General features: G+C 36.3%; 1 protein-coding gene across 1 annotated transcript; it reads right to left on the bottom strand.

Annotated features, from left to right (window-relative positions):
- Positions 1 to 1,403: 1,403 nt before the first annotated feature.
- apoba (apolipoprotein Ba) lies at positions 1,404 to 24,075 on the bottom strand. Its single transcript, XM_026933937.3, has 29 exons — positions 23,922 to 24,075; positions 23,014 to 23,067; positions 22,362 to 22,474; positions 21,889 to 22,034; positions 21,620 to 21,767; positions 21,350 to 21,502; positions 21,072 to 21,196; positions 19,585 to 19,673; positions 18,295 to 18,742; positions 18,049 to 18,163; positions 17,780 to 17,923; positions 17,401 to 17,606; positions 16,919 to 17,123; positions 16,633 to 16,812; positions 16,330 to 16,545; positions 16,049 to 16,216; positions 15,535 to 15,740; positions 14,534 to 14,713; positions 13,680 to 13,810; positions 13,264 to 13,474; positions 12,835 to 13,007; positions 12,565 to 12,740; positions 12,224 to 12,345; positions 11,689 to 12,062; positions 3,944 to 11,470; positions 3,715 to 3,826; positions 3,332 to 3,361; positions 3,017 to 3,200; positions 1,404 to 2,818 (listed from the first exon to the last, which is right to left on the bottom strand). The coding sequence occupies exons 1-29, from the start codon at positions 23,974 to 23,976 to the stop codon at positions 1,598 to 1,600; spliced, it is 13,212 nt and encodes a 4,403-aa protein (XP_026789738.3). The 5' UTR covers positions 23,977 to 24,075; the 3' UTR covers positions 1,404 to 1,597.
- Between the last annotated feature and the right edge of the window lie 1,489 nt (positions 24,076 to 25,564).

Raw genomic sequence — 25,564 nt, 5'->3', positions numbered from 1 at the left:
TGGACTCAATACACTCACACACACTCACACACAGACACACACACACACACACACACACATAAATAGCCAGGGCTAACAGACACACATTGACAGGTCTGACTCTCATCTATCTGGCTTTGTCTCTGTACTGTTTTTTTTTTTTTTAATTCTGCTTTTGTCATTGAAAAACTGTTTGTTAATCACCTGACCCTCGCCTGTTTTTTTTTTTAACTTGCGTTGGATATTCATTTTGGATTTGGTCACTTGCAATAAAGTCTGCCTGCACTTAGAAGTCTCTGCTGCATGACACTCATAAGATGTCTGAATTATAATGCCTAGCCTGACTAGGCATTATAATTCAGACATCTTATGAGTCAGACATAGATTTAAGAGAGGGAGAGAGAGAGAGAGAGAGAGAGACAGAGAGAGCACTGATCACATGATCTTTCATTGGAAAGTTTTGCCACATAAACAAAAATAAAACATTCCTTACTTTGAGTAATGTACTTTTACTGTAGTAACATCCACCCGACAACAAGCATAGAAACCCAGTGAATTCACTTGAATTCACTGTTGTTCTTAGATATAAGTTAATCCTGATATTGACTGATAAGGGTTTGCCATGATTAAACCAGGAAGACACCAATGTGAAAATATTTTAGGGTATTTTAGACAGCTTGAAAAAAATCCTAAGCCCCTTATACCTTAAAGTTCTAGAAACACCCCTGACTGACACATTTACATGAGTACCTCTAAACCTTTGTGGACCCTTTAAATATTAATAAACATTAAAATGAGTGTTTTAAATGTAATTTGGGATTAAAACTAAACATGTTAGAACTACACTTGTAGTAGGTGGGATTGTCTTCCCATTTGGTGCAAAATGTATTTTTTTTTATTAGTAGGGAAAATGCTTCCATTATATTTCCATTAAATATTCCAGTGTTTCTTGTGGTGTAGTAGTAGTCACTTTTAATTTGTTTTTCTACATAGATGATAAATTAATTTAGACTTCATAACTTTAAAGTACAATGCCACTACTCTTATCTTTGTACAGGGCTTATGTTTTTCTAAAAGTACTTGAATACTGATACTGAAACACCTGTTCTGTTCTGTTCCCTTTTTTGCAAGTTGACTGTCTTGATTGACTTGTTTGATAATGATTATTGAGCCCACATTCTGTTTCTGTTCTTCCTACAGGTATCTAACAGTCCCTATTCAATACATGGAAACAGTGTTACGGAATTTGAATCAGTTCATTGGCTCCTTAAACATCTTTATCCTTGAATTGGATTTTAACTCAGTTGCGAGGTCAATTTTAATACAAATATTTACAAAATGCGTACAAGTAGTTGTTCACAATGCTCATTCTAATAAGAAATTATATTCAAACATCAGAGAAAGAGAAAAAAATCACCCATATGTAATATGCAAAGAAGACTTTAATCATGTCATGCCTAACAGTTACACAACATATCAACAAATTATACACAAACACTCAAACATAATTTTCTATAAGCATAGCAAATATTTTTTCAAAGGTTTTTTTTTTTTTTTTTTTTTTACACTTTAAATTTAAAAAAAAAATAATAATAAAAAGCATTCCAAATCTGAACATTTAAGTCATGCTTGGCCATTCACTGAAAGAATTCCAGTAGAAAGGCAGGGGAATATCCACATCTACCTTTTTGCTGGTTACCTTTATGTATGGCTGCGTATGCTGAGAAGCTTTCTTTGAATATTCGATAATATTTTCAACGTTAGCTCGAAGGTGGTTCTCTAAGACTGAAATTGATTCACTAATCTGTGAGTTAAGGTTCTCCATGGAGATTCCATTGTAGACCTCTTGGACCTTTAATTTTGTTTTGTCTTTGTACTCAGCTGCATTTGTTTTTGCCAATTCAATCTGCCTTGCAAGTTCCTGCATTGCTGGTGTGTTGCTGGCCTCAGTGTAAATTCCCTTGAGATGATTAGAAAGCTCATCTAATTTCTCTGCCTTTAAAGAGGTAATAAACTCCCCTGTCCTCTGGATGCAAAGTTTTACAAAGTCACTTATGTTCTGCAGCACGTTCTCTAGCTTCAGACCTTCCCACTTCTTCATCGCTTGAATAATCCGATCCTGTGTGGACTTCACAGCAGACTTTAGATTCCTCAAAATATCTTTACCATTAACAATTACATTTGTAGTGGGAAGACTGAAATTAATTTCACTAACAAAGCTTGAAATGGTGTCAAATATAGTCTCCATAAGGCTGGTAAATCTACTTGCAGCTCTCCTGACCGCCATTGAAACAGATCGTCTCATCTTGTAGTACAACTCTTGACCAGTGAACTTCTCTTCCAACCCTGGCAACTGAAACTTGGTCTCACTCAGGAACTTCATTACAGCATCTAACAGGACCCTGACATTGGACTCATAATGCTGAAGTAGTTCTTTGACATTGTTAGAAACCCGGGAGATCACATCCTGGAAGTTGATCTCTGGCATGCTCTTCATTGTTTTCTCCATCATTGCTTTACTCTGCTGGCTCAGGTGCTCAACTGAGTTCTGAATTGCATCAAATGCCCTGGGGATGTTACTGTAAGCTCTGTCAATATTGTTTGCTATGGCATTCTTAAGCTTTAAAGCGGCACGATTAAGGTCAATGCCAAAATGAGCTTTGTGATATTTGTTGACAAAATTATAAAGAGCCGCTGTCATATCAGGCAGCTTGACTTTAATCCCATTCACCATGTCAAAGAACCCATTAAGTTGCCAGCTAGTTTGAAGGTTTAGCCTTTCAGAGTTCTTTAGAGTAACTTTGAAACTCAGCAGATCAGTGTCCTTGTCAGGAGATGACTGCATGAACAAAGAAAGAAGATATTTTTATTACAACAATCTTAACACTTACAAGTTGCCCTGATTTGACCTTTTAGATTAAGGTTTTATATAGTAAAATTCTGTTACTTCTCATGTAACCCTGATCACATCAAATAAAAATGGTATAAGAATCCAAAACGATAACATATTATTATGCAAATGAAACAACTTTCTTACCAAGGATCTGGTGAAGAGTTTTGCATAGTACTGAGATGGTGACTTCCTTGTTAACTGAAATCCAACAAAGCCATCTGGGTAGGATACTGAAGATGTGATACCATTATTGTGGGAGGCATAGCGGAATTTCACATCAGCAAAGGTTTGGCTTGTTACATCAATGTCCAGTGTGTGTCTTGGGGGCCTGTGAAATAAAATCAGCATTTGATGATTTGGACTTTTGCCTATTTTCTGATTCTGACAATTTTTCTGAAGTAAGCCATAACACAGATTTAACAATGAAGTTCAGTGGAAATAATAACTAAGCACAGTTACCTTGAGGCAGAAGGCTCCTCACGTTTAATTCTGCATGGAAAAAATAAGCAATAAAATACTATTATTTGACTAACTCAATTTCCACCAATAATGAAGACCAATTTCATAGCAAGTAGTAATAGTTTTTTTGTCTAATTTTGAACATCTTATTAGAAAAAACCATGGAGACCAATATCCAATATTTTTACATTGTGTTCAAAATTCAGTTTAAAAACAAATTCAAGATTGGGAGATTAAAATGTTTCCTTTCAAATCTTTCCCAGGTGTTAGGGGATCTTGAGAGAGAAAGCTTAAAAGGACAACAGGAACTATGGCAGTTCCTAGAAGAGTTGACAATTTAAAATGATAGGCATGCTGCATTTTCCACATACACTCATTATTACCTCAGATTCTGATGGAGATCATGCTTCCAGTTCACCTTTACATCATTGTGGGAGAAGGTGCATTTTCCATCCAGACTCATAGCTCCATTATCCAATAAGACACTGGCAACAGCTTAATAAAGAATGTGCAGAATAGTATTTAGTATGGTTAGCATATTACTTATTTAAAAATTGGCTTGTCCACTGTATATATCAAAACATGTTATTGTTTATATCAAACAATCATTACCTTCCAGATCATATCCTAGGAAGGTCATGGTGGATGTGCATGAGGACTTCAGTGTGTAAACAAAACCTGGTTCCTTGTTCTCTACTTTTGCAGTCCATGTATTGTTGTAAATTGGAGAAGAAACTTTCACAGAAGTGGAGAGGGCACCAAAAGATGGAATAAATACACTGACAGGTAAGTGAAGTGATATCTCTGGGATCTCAATTTTCTGTTCTGGGATTGTTATAGCTGGCATCTCAAAATTACATATTGCTTTAATGGGGTCATCCAGGCTGATCGTGTGTTCACCAATGGTGAAAGATTTAGGCAGGGTAAATGGTGAGATTGTGATTTCATACTGAGGTAACTTCAAAAGCAGGAAAGACATTTTCTCCTTGATGTATTTTGTGTTGATTTCAAAGCTGGGAACTTTGACCTTTGGCAGTCCTGGCAATGTTATATCAAAAGAATCCATGCTGATAGAATCTGGGATTTGCAGGTTTTGTAGATCTAAGGTAAAGGATGGCACTCGAAGAGTTGTAAGAGGCATGTCAAAAGTTGGAACAGTGATTACAGGTGGGATAGAAACAGAATCAAGCATGTCAACATTTTCAAGTCGCTGATCCATTTCTCTTATAATCTGTGGAATCTGCTTCATCCAATTGGGTACCGTTAGTGTGGTTTTTGGAATATTAAAAACGACTCCATTTTCAAATACTTTTGCAGGCAGTGAAAACAGTGTTCCATCCATGCTCTTGGTATATACCAAATGAGTAGCAACATTAAAGACTTGTAATTGGTCAGGACTGGTGGCCTCATCAAACTTCATCACGTCCCATAGAGTTTTCTGATAGATAGGCAGTCTGATAGACTTCAAAAATGCAAGATGACCTTCAACGGATTCTGCAATCTCCATGCGTATCTCAGATTCATCATTGGACAGCATCATATCACTTGAATGTTTAATTGATGCTAGTTGTTCCTTGCTACTCCAAATGAACTTCTGTTTGCCTGAGGTGACAGCTAGATCCACATTCTCCATTATATTTGCAAGACCAAGATTAGATGGCTGTGACATATCAATATTTAGACTAGCAGACAGGGTTGTCAGTGGAACAAACTCAATAGTTCCCTTTGCAGTGTGCTTTCCATTGGTTGAAAAAGAGGCAATATTCACCTCATTATTATTTGTATAATTCACTGTGGCATAAACACGTCTAAGAGAAGCCTCAAGTTCAACGTTCTCAGTCATGTCCATGTTCCAGATTTTAGCCTTCTTATAATCAACATCGGAGGTTACAGCTGTTTTTAGAGTGAAACGTAGACCATTGGAATTTAGGTATACTATTGCATCATTGTCTAAAGATTCTGAAAAATGTCCCTTCTCCATTATTGTTCCATCTGTCTTTCCCCTCAGTGAACTCTCCACAGAGAAATAGGATGAGAGTGCCTCAAGCACAAGATCATGTTGCATGTTTCCCTTCCCTTCACTTTTTAATGCTGGGAGAGTGTAAGTGTAGTCAACCTTCATGTTTGAGGCAAAATTAGGCTTGGTCTTGGTATTCCCACGAAGCTGCTGATTTAAATCCATTGTAAAAACAGGCAGGTTGATTTTGATAACATTTGCTAGGGAAGCCTCTATACTCCTCTTGGTGAGACTGACACTGCTATCATGAGTATATGCCGCATTTTTGTGCTCCAGTGACAGAGTCGTAGCCACTTTCAGACATCTCTTTCTAGTGATGCTGGTTGTACCATCAAGTTTGCCCTTAAGGAACTCAAACACAGAGGTCGAAGATGCTCCCAATTTGACCACAATGTCAGACTGGTTGTAAAGGCCGCCATTAGAATTCACAGTAATCACTGGTGACTTGAATGAGAAGTCATAGGTCACATTTCCTAGAGCAGGTATCATGATGTTGTTCTGAATATTTGGTAATGTGAATGTAGGTAGTGTCAGCTCTCTGAGGGTCTCAGGGACATACAAGACTGGCAGTTCTAGAGATGGAAGTACAAGAGTATAGGAGGGCACTGAAAAACCCATCATAGGAACTTTGAAACTAGGTGTGCTAACCTCTTTGGGGATGAAATAGCTGACTGCAGGCAGCTCAGCTCTAAAGGCTGATACTTCAATATTTAACAGAGGTACAGTGTATCCAGGGACAGTGAAATACCTTGGGGGCTGTTTGGATGTGTCAATATTGAATTTTTCAAACTGGGTCCTGGCTTGGTTATAAGAATTTGTTAAGGCATCAAAGACTTTATCTCGTCCAAGTTCAAAATGTACTCCTAAGATTTTAGCATTTTCATTAATAGATTCATAGATGGGTTCAAGATCTAGGTTAAAAGTGTGTTTGTCCATGTTTTTTTGATACTGGAGCTTAAAATCAATGTCAAATGATTGACGAGGTGTGGTCAGTAGGTCTTTCAGGCCAAAATCCTCCCACAAAGAAAAGTCTTTGATCATGGGTGTTTTAATGCCAAAGCCTGGCAGTGTCATCTCTGGAATATTTAGTGGGACAGTCAAAAAGTCAAGATTAGCCTCACCATCCACTGACACATAGATTCCTGCATCATTTTCACGGTTATCTAAAGTGAAGTTGTGGTTATATTTGTACTGGTTAAATCGAGTTAGACCCACCCAAAATATATGTTGCTTTTCAGAATTCAAAATCATCTTATAATCTTGCTTGAGATCAATTTTTCCAGTTAGTTTAAGGGGCAAAACTATTTTAGAGTTTCCTTGATTTTTGCAGTCAAGAGTGATCTCAAAAGGATGGGCCAAAAATTCACAAGAATTTGATAGGGTTCCACTGACTCTTCCTGTCAGTTCTGCATTGTGTGAGGCTGTTAGTTCAATTCTGAGACCCTCCATTTGGGCTTTCCCTGTCACTCTCATTACACTTTTCTTCATGAAGGGAGTCTCTGTCTCAGCAGTGACATCAATGATAGTATGACTCAGGATGACAGATTCAGCGTTGACTGATTGTTTTGCTATCAGGATTTTGCTGTTTGTCTCACCATCAAAGGTTAGCTTTGCAGTACCTGAATTGACACTAAATTCCAGATTGCTCTTGTGGATGCCTTCATCAGCATAGTCCCGGATTGACCATTTCCCATTTCCCACATTTCTGCAAGTCACAGAGATGGTTCCAGATTCAAGTCGAGCCTCAGCGTTTTTCGTAATCGTGGCCTGACTTGAGATTTTCATGGAGGGTATGTTTATGTCATGGTTGTAGTTTGTGTTCATATTCACAGATATTCCATTCTTTAGGATGACTCCTACATTGTTTGTTAAGTCAGCTTTGTACATTTGAGTTGTAGCCTTAGCATCTGTCTTCGCTGTTGCCTCAGCTGAAGGGCCGCTGAAAATAAGTGAACCTTCATGACTGATTGTAAAAGCCATGTGGCTGGCTTTTATGGTCTCACTAATCACCATTTTCTCCATGTTAGGGGCTTCAATTTGAAGCATTGCATCCAAAGAGTAACCAAGAACTTCTAGAGTTGACTTTACCTCTGAAGTCAGAGTAGCTTTGAACTGTGGCTCTAAGCTTGTAGTTGTTGTATTCTGAATTGCTGCCGCTGTCATTATTGTGTAGTGTGGGGATTTTAATTGGAATTCTCCATACAGCTTTCCAAAAGCAGGTACACATGGTTCTAGTACAATATGTGGCAGCTTGATGTCAGGAATACGCAACATGGTGATCTCAAAATTCTCCAGATTTAATTTTGGTATATTTATTTCAGGGAACTTTAACTCTACAAGTCTGATCTCTGGGAGAGTGAAGTCAGGCAGGTAATACCAGTACAGTGCTCTTAAGTCACCAAATGTGGCCTCGGGATCCAGCTCCGGAATTTCAAACGCTCTGATTTGGTCAATGAATTCAATTATCTTCTGCTTAATTTCCTCAAAGTTAATGGAGACAGATGAAACGTGGACAAAATCCAGAACTGTGAATGCAGGTATTGTTATCACAGATGGAATGTTCATATCTTGAAGCCTAGACAGACTTATGTCAAAAGCAGGAACATGAAGTGTAGTGAATGGAATTGTAAAATCCAGTATTTCAATTTTTGCCTTTTTCAGAAAACTGAGAACTTCTTCCATAGCTTGTTGAATCTGAGTAAGAATTTCTTGTTCACCAGATACCTTGCGTATAATCTCAATCAAGTTATGTAATTGTGATGAGATATAGGCAAGCATATTGTTGTAGGATTCACTTGCTCTTTCCAGGTAAACAAGGATTTCATCTCTAATGTCCATGTCCTGGATTCTCTGTCTCATATCTTCAAGGGTGTCCTGAATCTTCAGTTTAATATCCTTGTAAGCTGTTCTGTCTATTACACCCTTAATCATCCTATAAAGCTCAGCTACCTTAGTGTTTTTCAATTGCTCTAAATATTTGACAATAGAGGTATGCATATCTCTTAGAAAGTCCCTGGATGCCTCTATTTTCTGTGGGATTTCATAGAGCATTATTTGTTCATTGATATAATTTATTAATTTACTGATTTTCTCATTGGCTTCATTGACAAATTCATTGTAATCAAAAGTCTTGAGATTCCTAATAATCATTTGGATATAATTATTTAACTCATCAATGTTTCGCTTAATGTCAACTAATTTCAGTTCACTCACAACAGCATGAAGTAGTTCAATGATCTTGTCTGAAAAATATTCAAATGGAATAGACTTTAACGTCTCTACCATTGCCTCAACAGTCTTGTGGATTTTGTACTGCTGGATAAGAGTGGTTGCCTGTTCTATGAAGAGTTCCATCTTCTTTTCAATTTCATATCTCTGAAACAGCTCACCTATTTTTGAGTAAACATAATTGATTTTTTCCACAAGTTCATATTCCTCAATCCAGTTTACAATGACATCCTTAATGGAATCAATCACTTTTTCAATGTCTTCAGCTGGAATGTGATCAGACAGCTGATTCACATACTGCTCCAGATCAAATGAGCTTATATAGCTTATCACATCCTGAACAAACTTTGTAATGTCAAAGGCCTCTATTGCTTGCTTCAGTTCACTCAATTTTGTTTGAAGTTTTGCTCTAATATCATACTTGGCATCAAGCTTTCTCAACCAATTCATGCTGCTGTCCTGCAACTTTTGCAGATCAATCTGACTAATTACATCTTCAAAGGCATTAATGACTTTAAGGATTGTACTAGTAATGCCATATCTTTCATCAAATGTTTTGAGTTCATTACCAATTTTTTCTAGAATTTTTGTCCATGATCCACTTTCAATAAAATCTTTTATTTGGGCCTTAATGTCTCTTATTTTGATAGCAAAATCAATTAAGGTTTTTTCCGACGCAATCTTAAGCTTTTCCATAGATGCTTCTAAATCATCCCAGGTAACAGCATAGTCTCTTGCTAAAGAAACCACCTTGTCCTTGGCTATGTTTAATTTGTTCTCTAGATCAAGTTCCTCCATGTAGTAACGAACATTTTGTGGAACTTTGTCCAAGTTCTCTCTGAACTGCCTGACCAAATCATTGATATCCAAACCATTGAGATACTGCTGAAGGGATTCAAGAAGATTCACAATTGTGATTTTCATTTTCTCAAAGGCGACAGGAAGGCTTTCGATGAAAGGCAAATCAATGATGTGACAGTCACTGTTTTTATCATACTTGAGGAAACCAGAGATGCTGAATTCCTGGGTGTCCAAAGAATTGTCACTTGATTCTCCACTCAAGAGATTTGTGTGGAGCACACTAGAGAGCTGAACTCCCATATCTGCTTCTTTGTTGTAAATACTGATGTCTTGATTGTATGCATGGTTATTTAACTTAGACTTGAATTTCCACAAGATGGACTGCTCATTGGGTATCAACAAGCCATCGAATTTGTTTTCAATGTGAGTTTCTGCTGAATTCCCATTTGGTAACATATGTGTGGCAGAGGCTCTCAGGTCATGGGAATTAGCAATTGCAAAAGGTTCTGCTTTTAAGAGGAACTTGCTGTAGAGTTGCCCAGTGTGCTTACCATACCAATTCACTGAACCATCAATATTCAAAATGCCATCAACAGTAAGGCTTAATGGCATTGCCATTGTACGGATGACATTCTCAAGGCGCAAAGATCTGGAATTGAAAAGGGTCTCACTTTTAAAAACAGAGGACAGTCCAGCAAATTCCAGTTCAGCGTTCTGGCGGATCTGGGACTCCAGAACGTCTCCAGTTGAGTCACATTTTATTGAACCACTCAAGTCAGAAAAATTGATTCCACAAGTGGTCTTAATGGTATCCTCCTTATATTTGCCAGTAATGCTTCCAGTTGCCTCTAACTTGAAAGGCTCCAACTTCAGAGAGCCATCATTGCTGAGGGTGATGTCAAATATCTCAACTTTACTGTTTGAGAGCACAGATGTAACAAATGGCCTAATGTTAACCTTGATATCATGGTTGTATGATGCACCATCACAGATGAAACTATCTGTTTTGGAGTGGAATGCCAGGGTCCATAGAGTTACAGTCAGGGTATGAGTGCTTTCAGTCTTCATTTTCTGTAAGGTGCCTGTCATAATGTTGGAGACAGTCAGGCCCTGCTCATTCAGAGCCAAATTCATTGTGTTTCTTGCATCACCCTCAAAAGCATTGCCTTTCAAAATGCTGTTTAAGGTAACTTCAGTCTTAGAGATCTTGCCCTTTACATTGAACTCGACCGTATTGTCCTGACCTAATGCTTTAGTTATGAGAGACATGGACGCACCATCGGTTCCATCAATGCCAGCATTTAAGACATTCTCAAATGTCATTGAGCTACACTGAAAGGTTGTTGTACAACTTGTGGCCAAGCCATTCACTCCAAAAGTAAGTGTACCTTTGTGTGTTCCATGGCTATTTTCAAAGTTTAGGGAACCATCCAAGTTCACTTCAAGTCCTTTGTCATTCAGAGATGCCATGAGCATGGAGTATGCTCGATTTGCTGCAGCATCAGCGTGGGTCTCAAATTTGAAGCTGGCTTCTTCCTTTGTCATATGTAGGTCAGTCTGAATGCGAAGTGTTTTGTCCAGTGCTCTAACACTAGCAGCTGATTTCAAAGACAATTGTCCATCTTTGTAGTTCACTTCAGCTGTATGCTTCAGAGCATCCTGTTGTGCACTTGTTTTGGACACAATGGATAGCTCTTTATTGCGATATTCTCCCTTGGTCACAGTTTGACCCTGGATGACTGAGGAGTCAAATCTCAAGACAGATTCTCCCATTCCTTCTTCTTTGAGGAGATTAAAGGTGTAGGATTGGGTATATGTGGTGTTGGCATACAGGGGTCCTATTTTGAAGACTCCATCTATATTTCCATCTGCAGTGATCTCATGATCTGTGAGAGATGACTGAGCAGAATAATACAGGGAAGTTTCTAGTCCAAATGGGCTTGTTGCTTCAAGCTTGTAAATTTCCCTGATTTTGTCAGAAACACTCATGCTTTCAAGAACACTGAAGCTAGCATCAAGAAAACTGTGGTTCAAGGAGCCATTCACAAGGAACTTAAAGGTGTCATCAAAAGTGCCAGAAACCAGAGCTGTACCTTGATGAAGAAAGGAACATTTTAATCATATATATATGATCATATATATATATATCAAATTAATATATTCATTATTCACTTGGGACTGCCACTGTTAAGTATGTTTTCAAAATGTATAAATCTGGCATATTTTCAGGCGAGAACTTAATAATTATATAATTATAACTTAACCTATAATTTAATATAATTATAACTTAATAACTAAATAATTGTGATACCTTCAACTTTATATGAAAGAGGTGTCAAGGGACTGGTGGCCATAACTTTGTATTTAGCAATGTAGCTGGGAACATCATCAGTGTAATTTCCCCCTTGGAATGAACCTTCCCAGTCATAGAAGTTGGTGTTCATTTTAGCAGAAACCTCTCCCATGCCAATCAAGGGTAATGAGAAGTCCAAGCTCTGAGGGATTGTGAAGGAGGGGATTTTGTACTTAGTTTCAGGCATATCTAGCCCAAGGCCTGGCACATTAATAGGGGGGAGTGTTAACACAGAGGGGATGTTTAACTCTGCAGAGGATATCCCGCCAAGAGGAAGAGGCAGTGAGAAGAATATTTTGCCCTTGTTGAACTGGTACCGGAACAGTGCATCACTAAAAGAAACAAAACAATGAGACACAAATACTTTAAAATAAAGTCGAAAAGAGTTAATATTAGTTATATTCAACTAATAATGTAAAATATACCAGGATTTGGGATTTATCTTGGGAATTTTTGTGACATTTGTGATGTAATAAAATGATAAATGACTCACGAATTGAAATACAGATTCTCTGGTATTGAGGGCAACGTGAGTTCTGGGATATATCTTTTGCTCCTTAGATTCCTCACATATGGAATGTCTCCTCCAAATTTCTCAAGCCAAATGTTACCTGCCTGAAGATACAGAAAAAAATTGTTCAGATCTAAAAAGCTCTAAAAAGTCCAAATATATATAATTACATATCAATAATATATTACTTTTTCTTGTTTCTATAAAATATTTTTCACATGAAGTCGCAATCAAGATTTCTCAAGCATTTCAACTGTCAAAAGTACGCAAGAAAATTATGTCATAATGTCTTAAAATAAATGAGGAAGTTTTAAAACTCTTACCTCTATTCCTTTTGAAACAATATGTCGAAGTTTCATATCAGTTTTGGCCACCTTTTTATCAAGGATGTCATCAATTAACATTTGTAGCTGGTTACGGTAGTTTTCAATGTCTGGGATGAGTTTTGTAACCTCAGAATTCACATCTGACTTAATCTCCAGCTCAATCTTGTTCTCATCTGTGAAACACAGCGTATCATGCACAATGCATTGAAAAACACATCCTGCAATTCTCATGTGTAAATAGAAAATCCATATGGGATATAATAATACCATATCTAAGACTGGCTTTCTGCCGCGATGAAGCCTCTGGGACGTTAAAAGCCGTTTCAAATTGTAAAACAAGGCCGTTCACTTTCTTTAGACTGGCAGTGGCAGAAGCATCCAGCTGTAGAGCAGGGACAGCCATCCCTAGTTCTAGCATACCATCTTCCATAGACTCTAGTCTGCTCGTAGACACAAATTCACATCCCTTAAATTATGACTCTGACTCATAGTAACAATTCGATTAAGTACTTATTAATAGAATTATTAGTAGAATTATTAGTATCTAGTGGTCATATTTCATCAAAACATCAGCTGACCATATTATAATCAGACATAAAGCAGCAAAATTCATTTAAGATATATAGCCTAATGTGGCAAAAAAGTAGAATTTAGTGGTATTAGTGCAATTTGAAATGATAGTAGTCTACAATGTACCTGGCACGTCCAACCAAGGACAGTTGGAGATTCTTTCTGTTCCTTACATCAATTGTAATACCATGCATCTTTTTCCCTTTTCCAGTGTTATCCATGACTGCCAGCTTAATACCAGCCTCAACATCAAAGTCTGGTATTTGAAGCTCACTGGTCAAGATTTTCTTGTTACGGTTATATTTCAAGGTGGCAGTAGCCACTGTAGGTGTGGTGCCTAAAGGAGGAAGAGGAATTGTATTTAGGTATTATTTTAGTATACAAAGAATGTGGATCACTCCCCTGATGTTTCAAAATTTTCTAACTCTTACCACATCCAACCTAGATCATGAAGAGTTTAATAATTAGCTGATGATCTCAGTCAGATGTGCAGTGAACAATGAGCACTTGCAAACACTAGTAAAACATTTTGGATTACTTACCCTCAGCCTTAAGAGAAACAACCAGTGAGTCAACCTTATGGCGACCTTCCTTGCCCTCCTTCAGGACTTCATAAGAGACAGTTGCAGTGTATTCTGATACATCCCCAGTGGGTTGAAGCTCCATCGCAAACCTGAGAGGAAATGGTTAATTCAGAGAAACCTATTAGAAGGCCAGTGTTTTCCCCACATAGGTGATACTTGGTGAAATTAATATTCGCCCAAGTATATTTTGTTATAGTTTGTTGTAATGATTAATCCTTTGCAAAATGTGTTCTGTTTCCTACATGGGGTTCTCATGAACAAAGCCCAGTTACAATATTAATGATGATTTAATCAGAGTCAGAGCATGTGCTGCTGTGCAGGACTGCAGTTTCTACATTACGCTCAAACACTTTAAAGCACAGTAGTCATGCATTTTAAGTGTCATAATGTGGCCAGTAAATAAAGGTAATTTAAATCAATATTTAATTGCCAGTGATTTGGGGTGATCTGGAGCAATCATATACTGAGGAATTCTATGGAACACTGGAGCTTTAATGAACATTAATGAACCTAGAACACCTTTACTTGATGCAAAAAATTCACAAGAACAATAGAAAAATAAGTGTCTTGATAAAAACAATGCAGAAATAGTAACCCCAATAACTTTGTCAGTGTTATTTTGATGTGAAATTATAATTGCAGTCACCAAAGAGTCAATGCATATGAACTTTAAGAGGTACTGTCAGGTCACCATATAAAATATATCATAAAGCACATATATATATATATATATATATATATATATATATATATATATATATATATATATATATACACACATATGTATGTGTGTGTGTTGACAGCCTACTTACCTACTTTCTCCAGTTAGGGGGTAGTAGGGGGAATGGGCAGAGTTGCTATTGTAGTAGTTTAGTATGGTGCAGTACTTCATTCCAGGGAAGATGGGGCTGCATTGTGTGGAGTCAGTTTTGTCTTCCTCATTGCGAGACACTTTCTTGACCATAGTGGAAGTGATTGAAAAGAGCTCATTGCTGTTTTTAAAGGACATAATATAAACATCATAAATTCAACATAAACTGTTAAAGTGAAAACTTATATACTTTATTTAATATGATGCATTGTTAACTACATCTTTATGCTATTAAGATCATTTTATTTTCATTTTTCTTAGTCATAACTGTATATCACAGATAGAACAAGGCCATTCATGTTCTTTAGACTGACAGTGGCAGAAGCATCCAGCTGTAGAGCAGGAACAGCCATCTCTAGTTCTAGCATACCATCTTCCATTGATTCCTTTACACTAAATATAACAGTAGTTAATTTTCAAAAGCCAACCAGTTGACTGTGCCAAAATTACTAAGTTACTAAAACATTATAGTTTCTACCTAGATCTTTTTGGATTGCACTAAATATGATATACATTCAGCTCCAGAAATACTGGCCCCCTTGGTAAAGATGGGCATAAAAGGTTCTGAAAAATGCCTTTGTGGTCAACTGGCTTAATCTTGCACTGAAAGAAATCTACTTAGAAATTTAAGTATACTCTTAAGCATTCAACCATGACTTCCTGTTTCACTGGGGGATAAATATGAGGTGACACAAAATTCTCTTAGTCATTCATCAAAATGTGGAATTAGAGAATCAGAGAATAGTGAATTTTTGCCAGACTAAGCTAATTAACAAAGACATTTATTCATTACCTTTCTTACCCATCTTACCAAGGGCTTTATTAGGAAAAGACATTTTGGGGTTCTAAATTTAACCATTTTTAATGTGCTAACCAAAGAATGCATGTTGTTGGGAAAGCAAATGCCACTGTTGTAAATATTATGTATTTTTTTTATCCTACCTGATGCTTAGCAGTTGGGTGTTCTCCTTTGTTACAGGGATAGAAAGCTTGACTTGGTTGGCACTCATTGTGATTTTGGAATCCAGGCCACTCTCATGGTATATGTTTGTGTGCATTCTAATACCAGCATCCACAAATTTTGGGAAATAGATGCCCATCTGGGTAACAAACTCCACTCCCATCGATGGCTTGAATGCGAGCTCTTGCTGTCAATAATGACAGAAAATGTTACAGTTAAAAGATGCTCCATTTTGACAACATTCTCAAACACCAACTAAAATAATACCAAACTATATAATCTGCCACTGACTACTGTTTTTTTGTCATAATTATTACATATAACTCCTTTGCTGTCATCATTATATACACAGTAGAATTAAACGCAAGAAGTTACAATATTACAATATTATATTACAATAGTATGTTACTAAAACTTTAACTGACCAAATACTAAGTATAGAGTAATTTAATCTTTAGATTAAGTTCACTATGTATTGAGACTCAAGAAGTTTACCATGCCACGTTTAAGCTTCAGGCCTCCGGCTGCACCAGGGGCAAAAATTCCAGCCAAAGAGAACTTCAGAGGGAAACCAGAACCTGTGGGCAGGGTGAAGGCTTCATCCAGGAACATGTAGTGGGCAAAAACCTCATTATCTGTTGCAGATAACAGTTTCTGCAGAAACTGCAAACATGAGAGAGGTGTAAGGTTGGTTTTTAGATACGACTTAGAAATACTTTTATAGTGTACCAGCTGGTGCAGCGGTATAATATTTTCAATAGTCTAATTGTACATACTTGTGATAAAATGTCGCTGAAGAAAATATTTGTGTATGTCATCATATTTTCAAGAATGCCAGTGATTTCGCTTGTCTTCATGTATCCCAATTCTGTTCCCATAAACTGGAGGTAGGCCATGGCTTTAGGGGCATCTTTGTTTTCTTTAAGGGATTTGAGGCCTTGTCTGAACTTGTCGAAGTTGTTTTTAATCTGCTCCAAAATGTTCTGGGAGATCTGTGGGGACACTAGTCTGTAAAACCTATTTCAATTTTCAAAATTTAAATATTCCACTATACAATATGTTCCTTGTTCCTATTATACCTCTCTCTTCATCCTGCTGCCTTTTAAGGGAGCAATCCATTTCTCCAGAACCTTGCTTATTTGGGGTGGAACCTGGTCATTTGCCCAGTACATAGCCTTGGAGATGGTATCAGGAAAGAATCCATTTTCACCAAACAGGGCCTCAATGGTTGGCTCTAAACCTTCACCTTCCAGACCAATCTGAAAAAAAAAAAACAGGATGGCATTTAATTAAGGATATTAAAGACCAAATATATTGTGATATTATGTGACATTATTAGATATAAAAAACTGGATAAAACAATACCTCCAGTAACTCCAAGTTGAAAGTATCGAGGGTGGTTGCCAATGTGACTTCTCTGGGCAAATAATTGGCAGAGTCAAAGATGACATTGCTCTCTACAGAGCCAGTCCAGGGCACCTTAATCTTGTAATTATGAGAAAACTTTGTGAAATCCATAGGAGATAAGTCCTCATCACTCTCCAAGGCTTTTTGAATGTAATTCTTTGCTCTGTATGACATGAAGAGAACAGAGGTGTGAATATGGACTGGTGTCTTTATCAAAGTTGAATTTTTCTTATTTAGCATTTGGCTAAATATATAAATTTTAACATTTAAACATTTAAACTGAAGAATAAAAGACAAGAAGAATATTTTTAGCAACACCCTATACCAAACACCTGGAATATCAAAAACTAGAAAATATCGTACTGTAGTTTATGTCTAAAACATAAAATATGTGATTATATCATAAAATATAATAAGATATATAGGTTTTTCAAACATACGTCTGGAGATTTGGATCTTCTGTGTCCAAGAGGTTGGTGATGTGAGACACAACAAAGCTCTTGACCTGCAGATCCTTCTCATCTTTCAGTGTCTTCAACACCTCCTCTACTACATCAGGGTTCCTCATTAACATTAAATATGCAGCAATGCGTTTCTGGGCAGGTGCTTCAGTGTCCTGGTACTGCTGTAACAGGGCGCTAGTCACCTGGAAGCCAAGACAAAAAAATAAAGAATTAAACGAAGACATTGAAATCATGATATAATAGGAATATTTTGCAAATGAAACAACAATGTAAAATAAAATGTTCATGAAACAATTGTATTGTTTAGTTTAAATTAGCATTGTTTCAGAAAAGTTTGGTTAAAGATTTGACTTACATCAGAGTCAAGTTCCATCAGTCTGAAAGCATGGATGGCTGATTTTTGTACTGACAAAGAAGCATCCTGCTGGCGCATACAGCTTAAGAGAGTGGATTTTAGAGATGAAAAGCTCTCCATATATTTCCCCATGACACCAATGACCTGCAAAACAATCCTGTTTATTCTCAGTAATTCTCAGTGATTATTTATCAATAGTTATCTAACTTAGCTATGATTATCTAAATGATAATTCTGCCAAGAAACGCAAGATAAAATATTGTGTGTACCCTCAATGTGAGAAAGGTTTTGTCCTCATCTCCTGAGCAGTCACCCAGCATAAACTCCATGAACTCTGCTACCTCTTTCACCTCAGGAATATTAGTTGCCTGATCTTTGGAGAATCTATAAAAAACACACATTTAAACATATTCAGTAAGAAATTAAAATAATTTTACCTAGTAATTTATCTTCCAAGTCTACACATTAAATAAGCCTACATGAGGAAACTGGAAGATTAAAAAAAAAACACTCACTTTTTCACTGTGTTAGCAAGGGCATACATGATGGGCTTGCTCTGGCGGTGCTGGGCCATGCTAAGCATGTCTCTAAGGCGCTGTGGACTGGCTTGTGGCAGAAGACTCAAGGCATACATTATGGCATCTACCTCCCAAGCTGGTTCATTGATACCTCTCAGGACCTGCAGAATGGCACTGGTGCATTCACTGGTTCCACACTGGAGCAGAGCTTGCCAGGTCAGCCATTTGGAAATCTCAATCATCTCGTCAACGGACGAAGACAAGGTCTCGTTCTTCATTCCACGGATCTGTGAAACAAGTTTATGGAATAGACGTGCCCTCTCCTGGTTTCTTCCGGAGCGAGGCAGGTCATTGAGGGTTTTCATCAAGGTAACAATGTCCTCCTTGGTCTCAATAAAAGATGAGCCTTCCACTTCTTCTTGGAAAAGTGTTTTCTCAGATGTGCCTATTCAAAAAGAAAAGAGAGGAACCCTTATTACAACTGTCTTAGAAAAGGGGTTCTTAGCTTCCTAAAGAGGTTCAACTTGGAAAATTCTCTGATAGGGAAACACCATTCTATACAGAACTATTAAGGGCTTCCACCAGATAGACAAACTAGAACACTTAATCTTAGATATACAGTGACAAATTACTAAGACAGCCACCATAAGACCACCAGTCTATGGAACTGTACTGGTGGATGGAGCACCATTCTACCAAAAGATACAGTATTCCTTCACAATTTTCTGATGGTGGTGGAGAGCACTGTCTAACATGTCAATCCAAAATCTCCCGGTGATGTTCAATTTGGTTGAACTCTGGTGACTGAAGGTCACAGCATATAATTTCCATCATTCTCATCTTCATCAAACCATTCAGTGAGTCATTGTGTTCTGTGGATGGGGACATTGTCTTGCCTTCAACATAGAAATGTTTCATCACTGGATAGAGGTGTTCAGTCAGAACTTTGTTTTGATTTGCAGTGATTCTTCCCTCTAAGGCAGAGGTATTCAAACTGCAGGTGTGTCATGAATAAATATTTGAATATCCAGAATATTAGACCTGCCAACCTTTATGTATTTTGCATAGGAGCTTTGCATTTTAACAACAGATTGCAAAGATACACCAAAAAGATACACCAAAAATGGGGCTCATGGGGGAAAAGTTTGAATACATTTGCTATAAGGGGACAACTAGACACAAACCATGCGAGCAAAATGCCTTTAAATGTTTCCTTTAAATTGTCACCCATCTGTAGCTATGTGATTATGTGATATACTGAGACTTTTTTCCTTGGAGGTTACATACCGTCTGTATTGAAATATCTGTTGTTAATCTTCACTGACTCTTGCAGAACCAGATTCTGTTTCACCTCAGAAGAAATACCGTACTGGCCCCTAAAGAAAATGCTAGAATTAGCTTGGAGATTTCTTATTAAATATGACACTTTTATTATTCAGTAATTGAATAAGGTTTAATGTATGATAGAAAGAAACAGCAAAATAAAGATAAAATACACTAGGTATTGAAATACAAGAAAGAGTATCTGTGGAATTATAATGGAGCAAAACCTGCATACAGGCTGCTGCTGTGGAAGACTCACTTGTGGAGACTAAATAAGTAATTAAGTGCCATATTCAGAGTTGAGTTAAATGCACATATATTAATTAAAGAAATTAAAAAAGAAAAGAGTAACTTAAAAAGTGCTTAAATAAATCTATGTTGCACATAGAGTAGAGTTTGATCAAAATGGAGGCATGTCTCAGTTAGGCTAGCTCTGACTTTAATTTTCAAGTTTAAGTTAATTTTTTTTTTGTTTTTCTTGCAGATATTGTGACTTGCATACATATTTAACCCTTTGGACTTTTCCACATATTTTAGTGTTACAAGATAGAACTGAAATAGACCTAACTGGGATGTCATGTTGTGAATCAATACAAAATAGCCCATAATGATTAATCGAGTGTTAGGAAAAATCAATATAGGTTGCAAGATTGTTTACAAATAAAAATTGTGAAAATTTGTGATTGCAGTAGTTATACCCTTTGTTGTGAAATTAGTTCTGGTGCAACCAGCTGCTATCAGAAGTCACATAATTAGTTGATAATTAATCCACCTGTGTGTTTATTTGAAAATAATTTTGCAAACTATATCGATTTTCCTCCCAATTCTCTCTCATGGTCTGTCTTGTGTAGGTTCATGACATAAAATCCCAAATAAGTCTATTTTAGGTAAAGGGGGGTGAATACATTTGCAAAGCACTGTAACAACCCAAGCACCAAGCAGCATTTAGTCTAGTATTTAGTAAATTTACTGTAACCACAGTATTTTGCAGCTGACAGACATGTTTTGGGAAATGTAAAAAACATACAATATTGTATGCATTACTCCTATGCATTACTCTTATGAAAAAAGCATAAATGAAACAAAAAAGTAGGCACAATTAATTAACTGGACAACACGAAATAACAAATCAAGAATATGAAAAAGAGTACGGCTTCAATTTCATGACTTTGATTATGGCCAATTCATGTAGGTATTACCAATATTGGTACATTAAGATACATTTTCTGTGAACACAAATTAACATAATAATCACAATGAGGCCAGTCACCTCAATGTATTCACAATACATTCAGATACTATTAGATGTTTAACTGAGTTCTTTTCTATATCACTGGATTAATCTAAAGTGCATTTTGCATTGTCTCTTGCTTTTATGCTCCCTGTAACTACGGAAATAACGTTTAAGAATATAATATTGCTGGGAAGATGCACTGGTACTTATTACTCACTCCTGAGAGAATGGAATGAAGAGGTGTTTCTCTGTGCATTGGGCCTCTGTCATGTGCTTCCTCTTGTTGTCAAACTGATAGTTGCAGGTTTGGGTGCTAGTGATGAACTTGCTGAGAAGTCCATTCTGTAAAAAAAATGTTGTTGAGCACGCTTTTATATACAGTATGTATATATATATATATATATATATATATATATATATATATATATATATATATATATATATATATTTAAAAAACAAACAAACACGTTAACCATCAGTAAAGTTCTATCTTACCAGGTCAAGTAGAAGGGACAAAGGACTGGTGGGGAGGTTGTGAGGATAAAAGTGACTGCACGTTGACAAATCCCTGACCACAGTGACATCAGTGTCAATATCGTTCCTCAAGTTGACAGTGAGGTCAGTTGGACACCTACCATGTATGGTAGTCTTTAAAACAAAGGAGTAGTGAGACATTCATGAAATAATGGCACAGTAATGACCACATAATAACACAGGCATAGGCATTCCATGACAACATGACTGAAATGTCCTAAACAATCTTACCATTATTCTATTGTGCTCCTCCTCAATGACAGGCACTAAGAGAGCAGAGATGATTCCTTTCTTTATGTTTACTATATTCTCAGGTTCGTCCTTTTCAGGATAGATGGAAACTTTGACCAACTGCTCCACCACAAAACTCAAGGGACTCCTAAATACACCAGATATTCACTCCAATTAGTAAACAGTCCACATTAGTAAGAATACATTCTCCTTCACACTTTCTAGTCATCCTTTGACAGTGTTTGAAACCTTAGCATGATTGCATTCACCTCTCCATGGCTGCCTTGAAGGACTCAGTTCCAGGAGCTGATGTGTAGACTGGCTGGCCCTGAGCATCAATGTCAGTCACTTCACTCAGTGCACACTCAGTGGTGTGCAGGACAAATTTGCATGTCTGAGGAACCTCAAGTTCTACCTAGATGAGGAAACAGGTGAAAATTGGAGAATTAGAAATCCCACCCATAATGACATTAAATATATTATGAACATATTTTGTGACTAGGGTCTTCCTCAGTGATAAAGTCTTCAAGGTAATTACATAAGTACAGATATCTAGACTTACTCTTAAATTACAACAAACAGCTCAGATACTGACAAACACACCACAATACCATAATGCATATTTATTTACAAGATGTAAAGTTTAGCTACTATATATTCTACTGTACTTTCTATCTATTTTCTTTTAGAAATGTTTGAAAAATTATAGTTTTCATACCGTACATTATAACATTTTTCTTACCTTGCAGGATATTCTGGGCCCATTCTTGGTGTCAGCTGTTCCAGGCACTCCATTCGTGCTCTCAGCTGTGTACTGATAAATATATTTTCTGAAGTTCCTAAATCGTGTTGCCACTAGATATTAAAAATAATGGCAAAAAAATAATGTCAGTTAAACCATTTGTACATTATTATTATTATTATTATTATTATTATTATTATTATTTGCTAATCAAGAAGATACAACAGCACAATGTATGTTTTATGTACACAGATCAAGTTTGATCTACTAAAGTCAGTCATTAGTAACTGCATGTGATGTGTTTATGGGTTGTTTTGAGCCACTTCATAAACAGTTCCAAATCAGCATTTTGACCCGAGAACTTTGGACTGTTCCCTGACAGAGTGGCACCTCTGTGAGTCAATACATTCATCAATACACTGTACTCATAAACAACAGAGTACAAAGGTTAAGTGCTGATATCTTTTCAGTTTGACATGAACAAATCAATCCAAACTAAAATACCAAAGTCTGACTGGGACAGGTTTCATATAGGACAGGATTTGACAAAAAACATTATATATATATATATATATATATATATATATATATATATATATATATATATATATATATATATAAAACATTAACATGATTTTAGTGGATAACTTACATGGGCATACTGATTCTTCTCCTGCCACTTCTCCAGTCACTTGAGTGCTTGACTCTGGGCAAGGAAGATTAAAAATATATAATTGAATCAGAACAACTCTTTCAAAAATAGTTAATATAGTTCATTAAATTCCAGTTGCTGTCTTCCAATTAGATTACATTTATAACTGTTCACTGATTTGATCAAGTAAAAACATAACACAGCTCTAACCTAACACCAGACACCAAGGTAAAAGAAAATTTCTAGCAGGGGTATAAGTAATGAAATAGTAAATAGTTGCTTTTGAAATTGTGTTATATAGGTATAAATGTAATCTTTTTTCAGGTATGGTGCATCCCCTGAAAATACGCTAGAAGATTAATTTAATTTTAAACAAGGGTACATAAGAGAAAATTCTACTTTAGTGTTGTTTTCTTTAACAGATGAAGGCTAAGAATGCTTAAGAATTTATTTACATGTCACTTATAGTCAATACATTGTGACGTTGTAAGCATATATTGTCATATACTGAAAACCGATATTGGTATTTGTGGATACTGTTACTTTTCTTTACTGTTCCACCCCTGAATTTTGTATAAACAAACAAACAAACAAACAAATAAAAATCGCAATATCACTTCAACAAACTGCATTAATTATGACAGAAACAACCCAGGGACCACTAATTTATAAACATGCATAAATTATTGTATAATATATCCATATATTTGCAAGAAATTGTCCATTAATAAATATAATTTCAAATGAATTGTATTGAGATGGAAGATAACATTTTCCTTGACAAATTTTTAAAAATTGCCATTCATATTTTCGTAACATTTAGTCATCTTCATCCAGCCACATCATTTAAAGGAAAATATAATGTAAGGCTAAATTCAATTCAATAAAAATTTTAATGTAAATCTTACCAGCCAAGGCATAAGTGCTGAGAAGAAGAAACAGACAGAGCTTAGTGTCTCCCATGATGGACACTGAAAAGCTCAGGTCGTGGCTCTTCTTTTTTCTTTTCCTAACCAACTCTCACCTAGCTGTGTCTGACTCCCAGACAATCTGTGTGTATTTATAAGCCTCCCTACCCTTCACCCTCTCCTCCAATCAGATCACAAACAGTAGACTGGTATCTATATAGTTCCAAAGTCTTCTATCAATCCAGGTTTCGAGAATGAAGGATTAATATTCTTTTTCAACTCTTGAAACCATAGATATGTATTAATTTGAGTCCAAGAAAAATAGATGTATCTGCTGTTAAGAATGATAAATATGTAAAATTATAGCCAAGTGTACTTCTCAAACCTCAAACAATAACAACGTAGTTCATCTATCAACTGCTAGATCTGGGATGTGATATAAAAACATATAAATAAGTAAATATATACATGTATGTATATAATATGTATATACATACATGTATATATTTATATATATATATATATATATATATATATATATATATATATATATATATATATATATATATATATATGTGTGTGTGTGTGTGTGTGTGTGTGTGTATATGACATTTAATATCATATACCCCACATACTGTGTGAGCATAGCAAATTTATATTTTAAATAAATGTCTCTTTTTAAATCTATTACGGTAGGCCATTTTCAGGACAATGTGAAGGAAACAAGTATGTGTTAGTCCGATGATTTCATATAATATGTTAGCAGACTGATTCACAGCACAGAGGCCTAAGTGATTCTGACATTCAGGCTGCCTTTGTGGACAAAAAGTCTAGTGGAAAATTGTGGATGGCTCTAGTGGATCTTTTTTTGTTTTTGTTTTGAAATTTTGCAACTATGTACTACCATAATATATAGAAAGCAAAGTGTGTTATCTTTGAAAATTACACCCTAAATTACACTACTGCACTGATTTAAATCCTCCAAAAGAATACAGTTTCTCAGCACTGGAGGAAAATAAGACACTAAAGTAACTGCTAATATACTGTAACTTAATGAGCTCAGCTGGTAATTTCTGGTTATTTCTACATTGTAAGTCTCATACTTTCACCTTGGTCACAAACTGAACTCATGCCTCATACATAATACGGAACACATCTGTACAATGTGCCGAACTTTGCTCAGGTTCCCTCTGATTAAATACAAACTTTGGTCTGTTGTAAAAGGTGATAAAACATGCTAACATGGGCCTTTGCATGCTGGAATACAGAATCGACGTGCTCAAATATCAGTGTACTGACAGTTATCTAGACCAACAGTCTACAGTAAGCTATCTCAGAGATACAAATTACTTTAGCTAATCTTGGCAGTCTGTTTAATTTCCTTGATGATTAGTAAATCATACTCTCTATAATGATTTTCTGTTTTCATGGCAGTTTCTAAGACAAATATTTTTATCATTAACATTTAACATTTCACCTGGACAGCCTATAAAAAAGGCCCCTCCTTTGTCACATTGTCTCTCCATCCCTATTAACCCGAGTGACCGGATAGCCTGGTGGTCCTTTACTTATTCGCAAAAACACAATTGCATATATAAGCTACTTCCTTATGTTCAGGACCATCAGAGCTGTTTCCTTCTAAG

The sequence above is a fragment of the Pangasianodon hypophthalmus genome, chromosome 10 (assembly GCF_027358585.1).
Source record: "Pangasianodon hypophthalmus isolate fPanHyp1 chromosome 10, fPanHyp1.pri, whole genome shotgun sequence".
Classification (NCBI taxonomy): domain Eukaryota; kingdom Metazoa; phylum Chordata; class Actinopteri; order Siluriformes; family Pangasiidae; genus Pangasianodon; species Pangasianodon hypophthalmus.
This window is presented reverse-complemented; position numbering and strand designations above follow the sequence as displayed.

Bases quoted from the DNA above. Each gene is read 5' to 3' on its own strand.
- apoba (XM_026933937.3), bottom strand. From the start codon at position 23,976: ATGGGAGACACTAAGCTCTGTCTGTTTCTTCTTCTCAGCACTTATGCC. The intron at 15,741-16,048 runs GTAAACTTCTTG...CATTATTGACAG, and splicing joins TGAAGCTTAAACGTGGCATG to CAAGAGCTCGCATTCAAGCC. The intron at 14,714-15,534 runs GTAGGATAAAAA...CTTTAAAAACAG, and splicing joins ACCCAACTGCTAAGCATCAG to CAATGAGCTCTTTTCAATCA.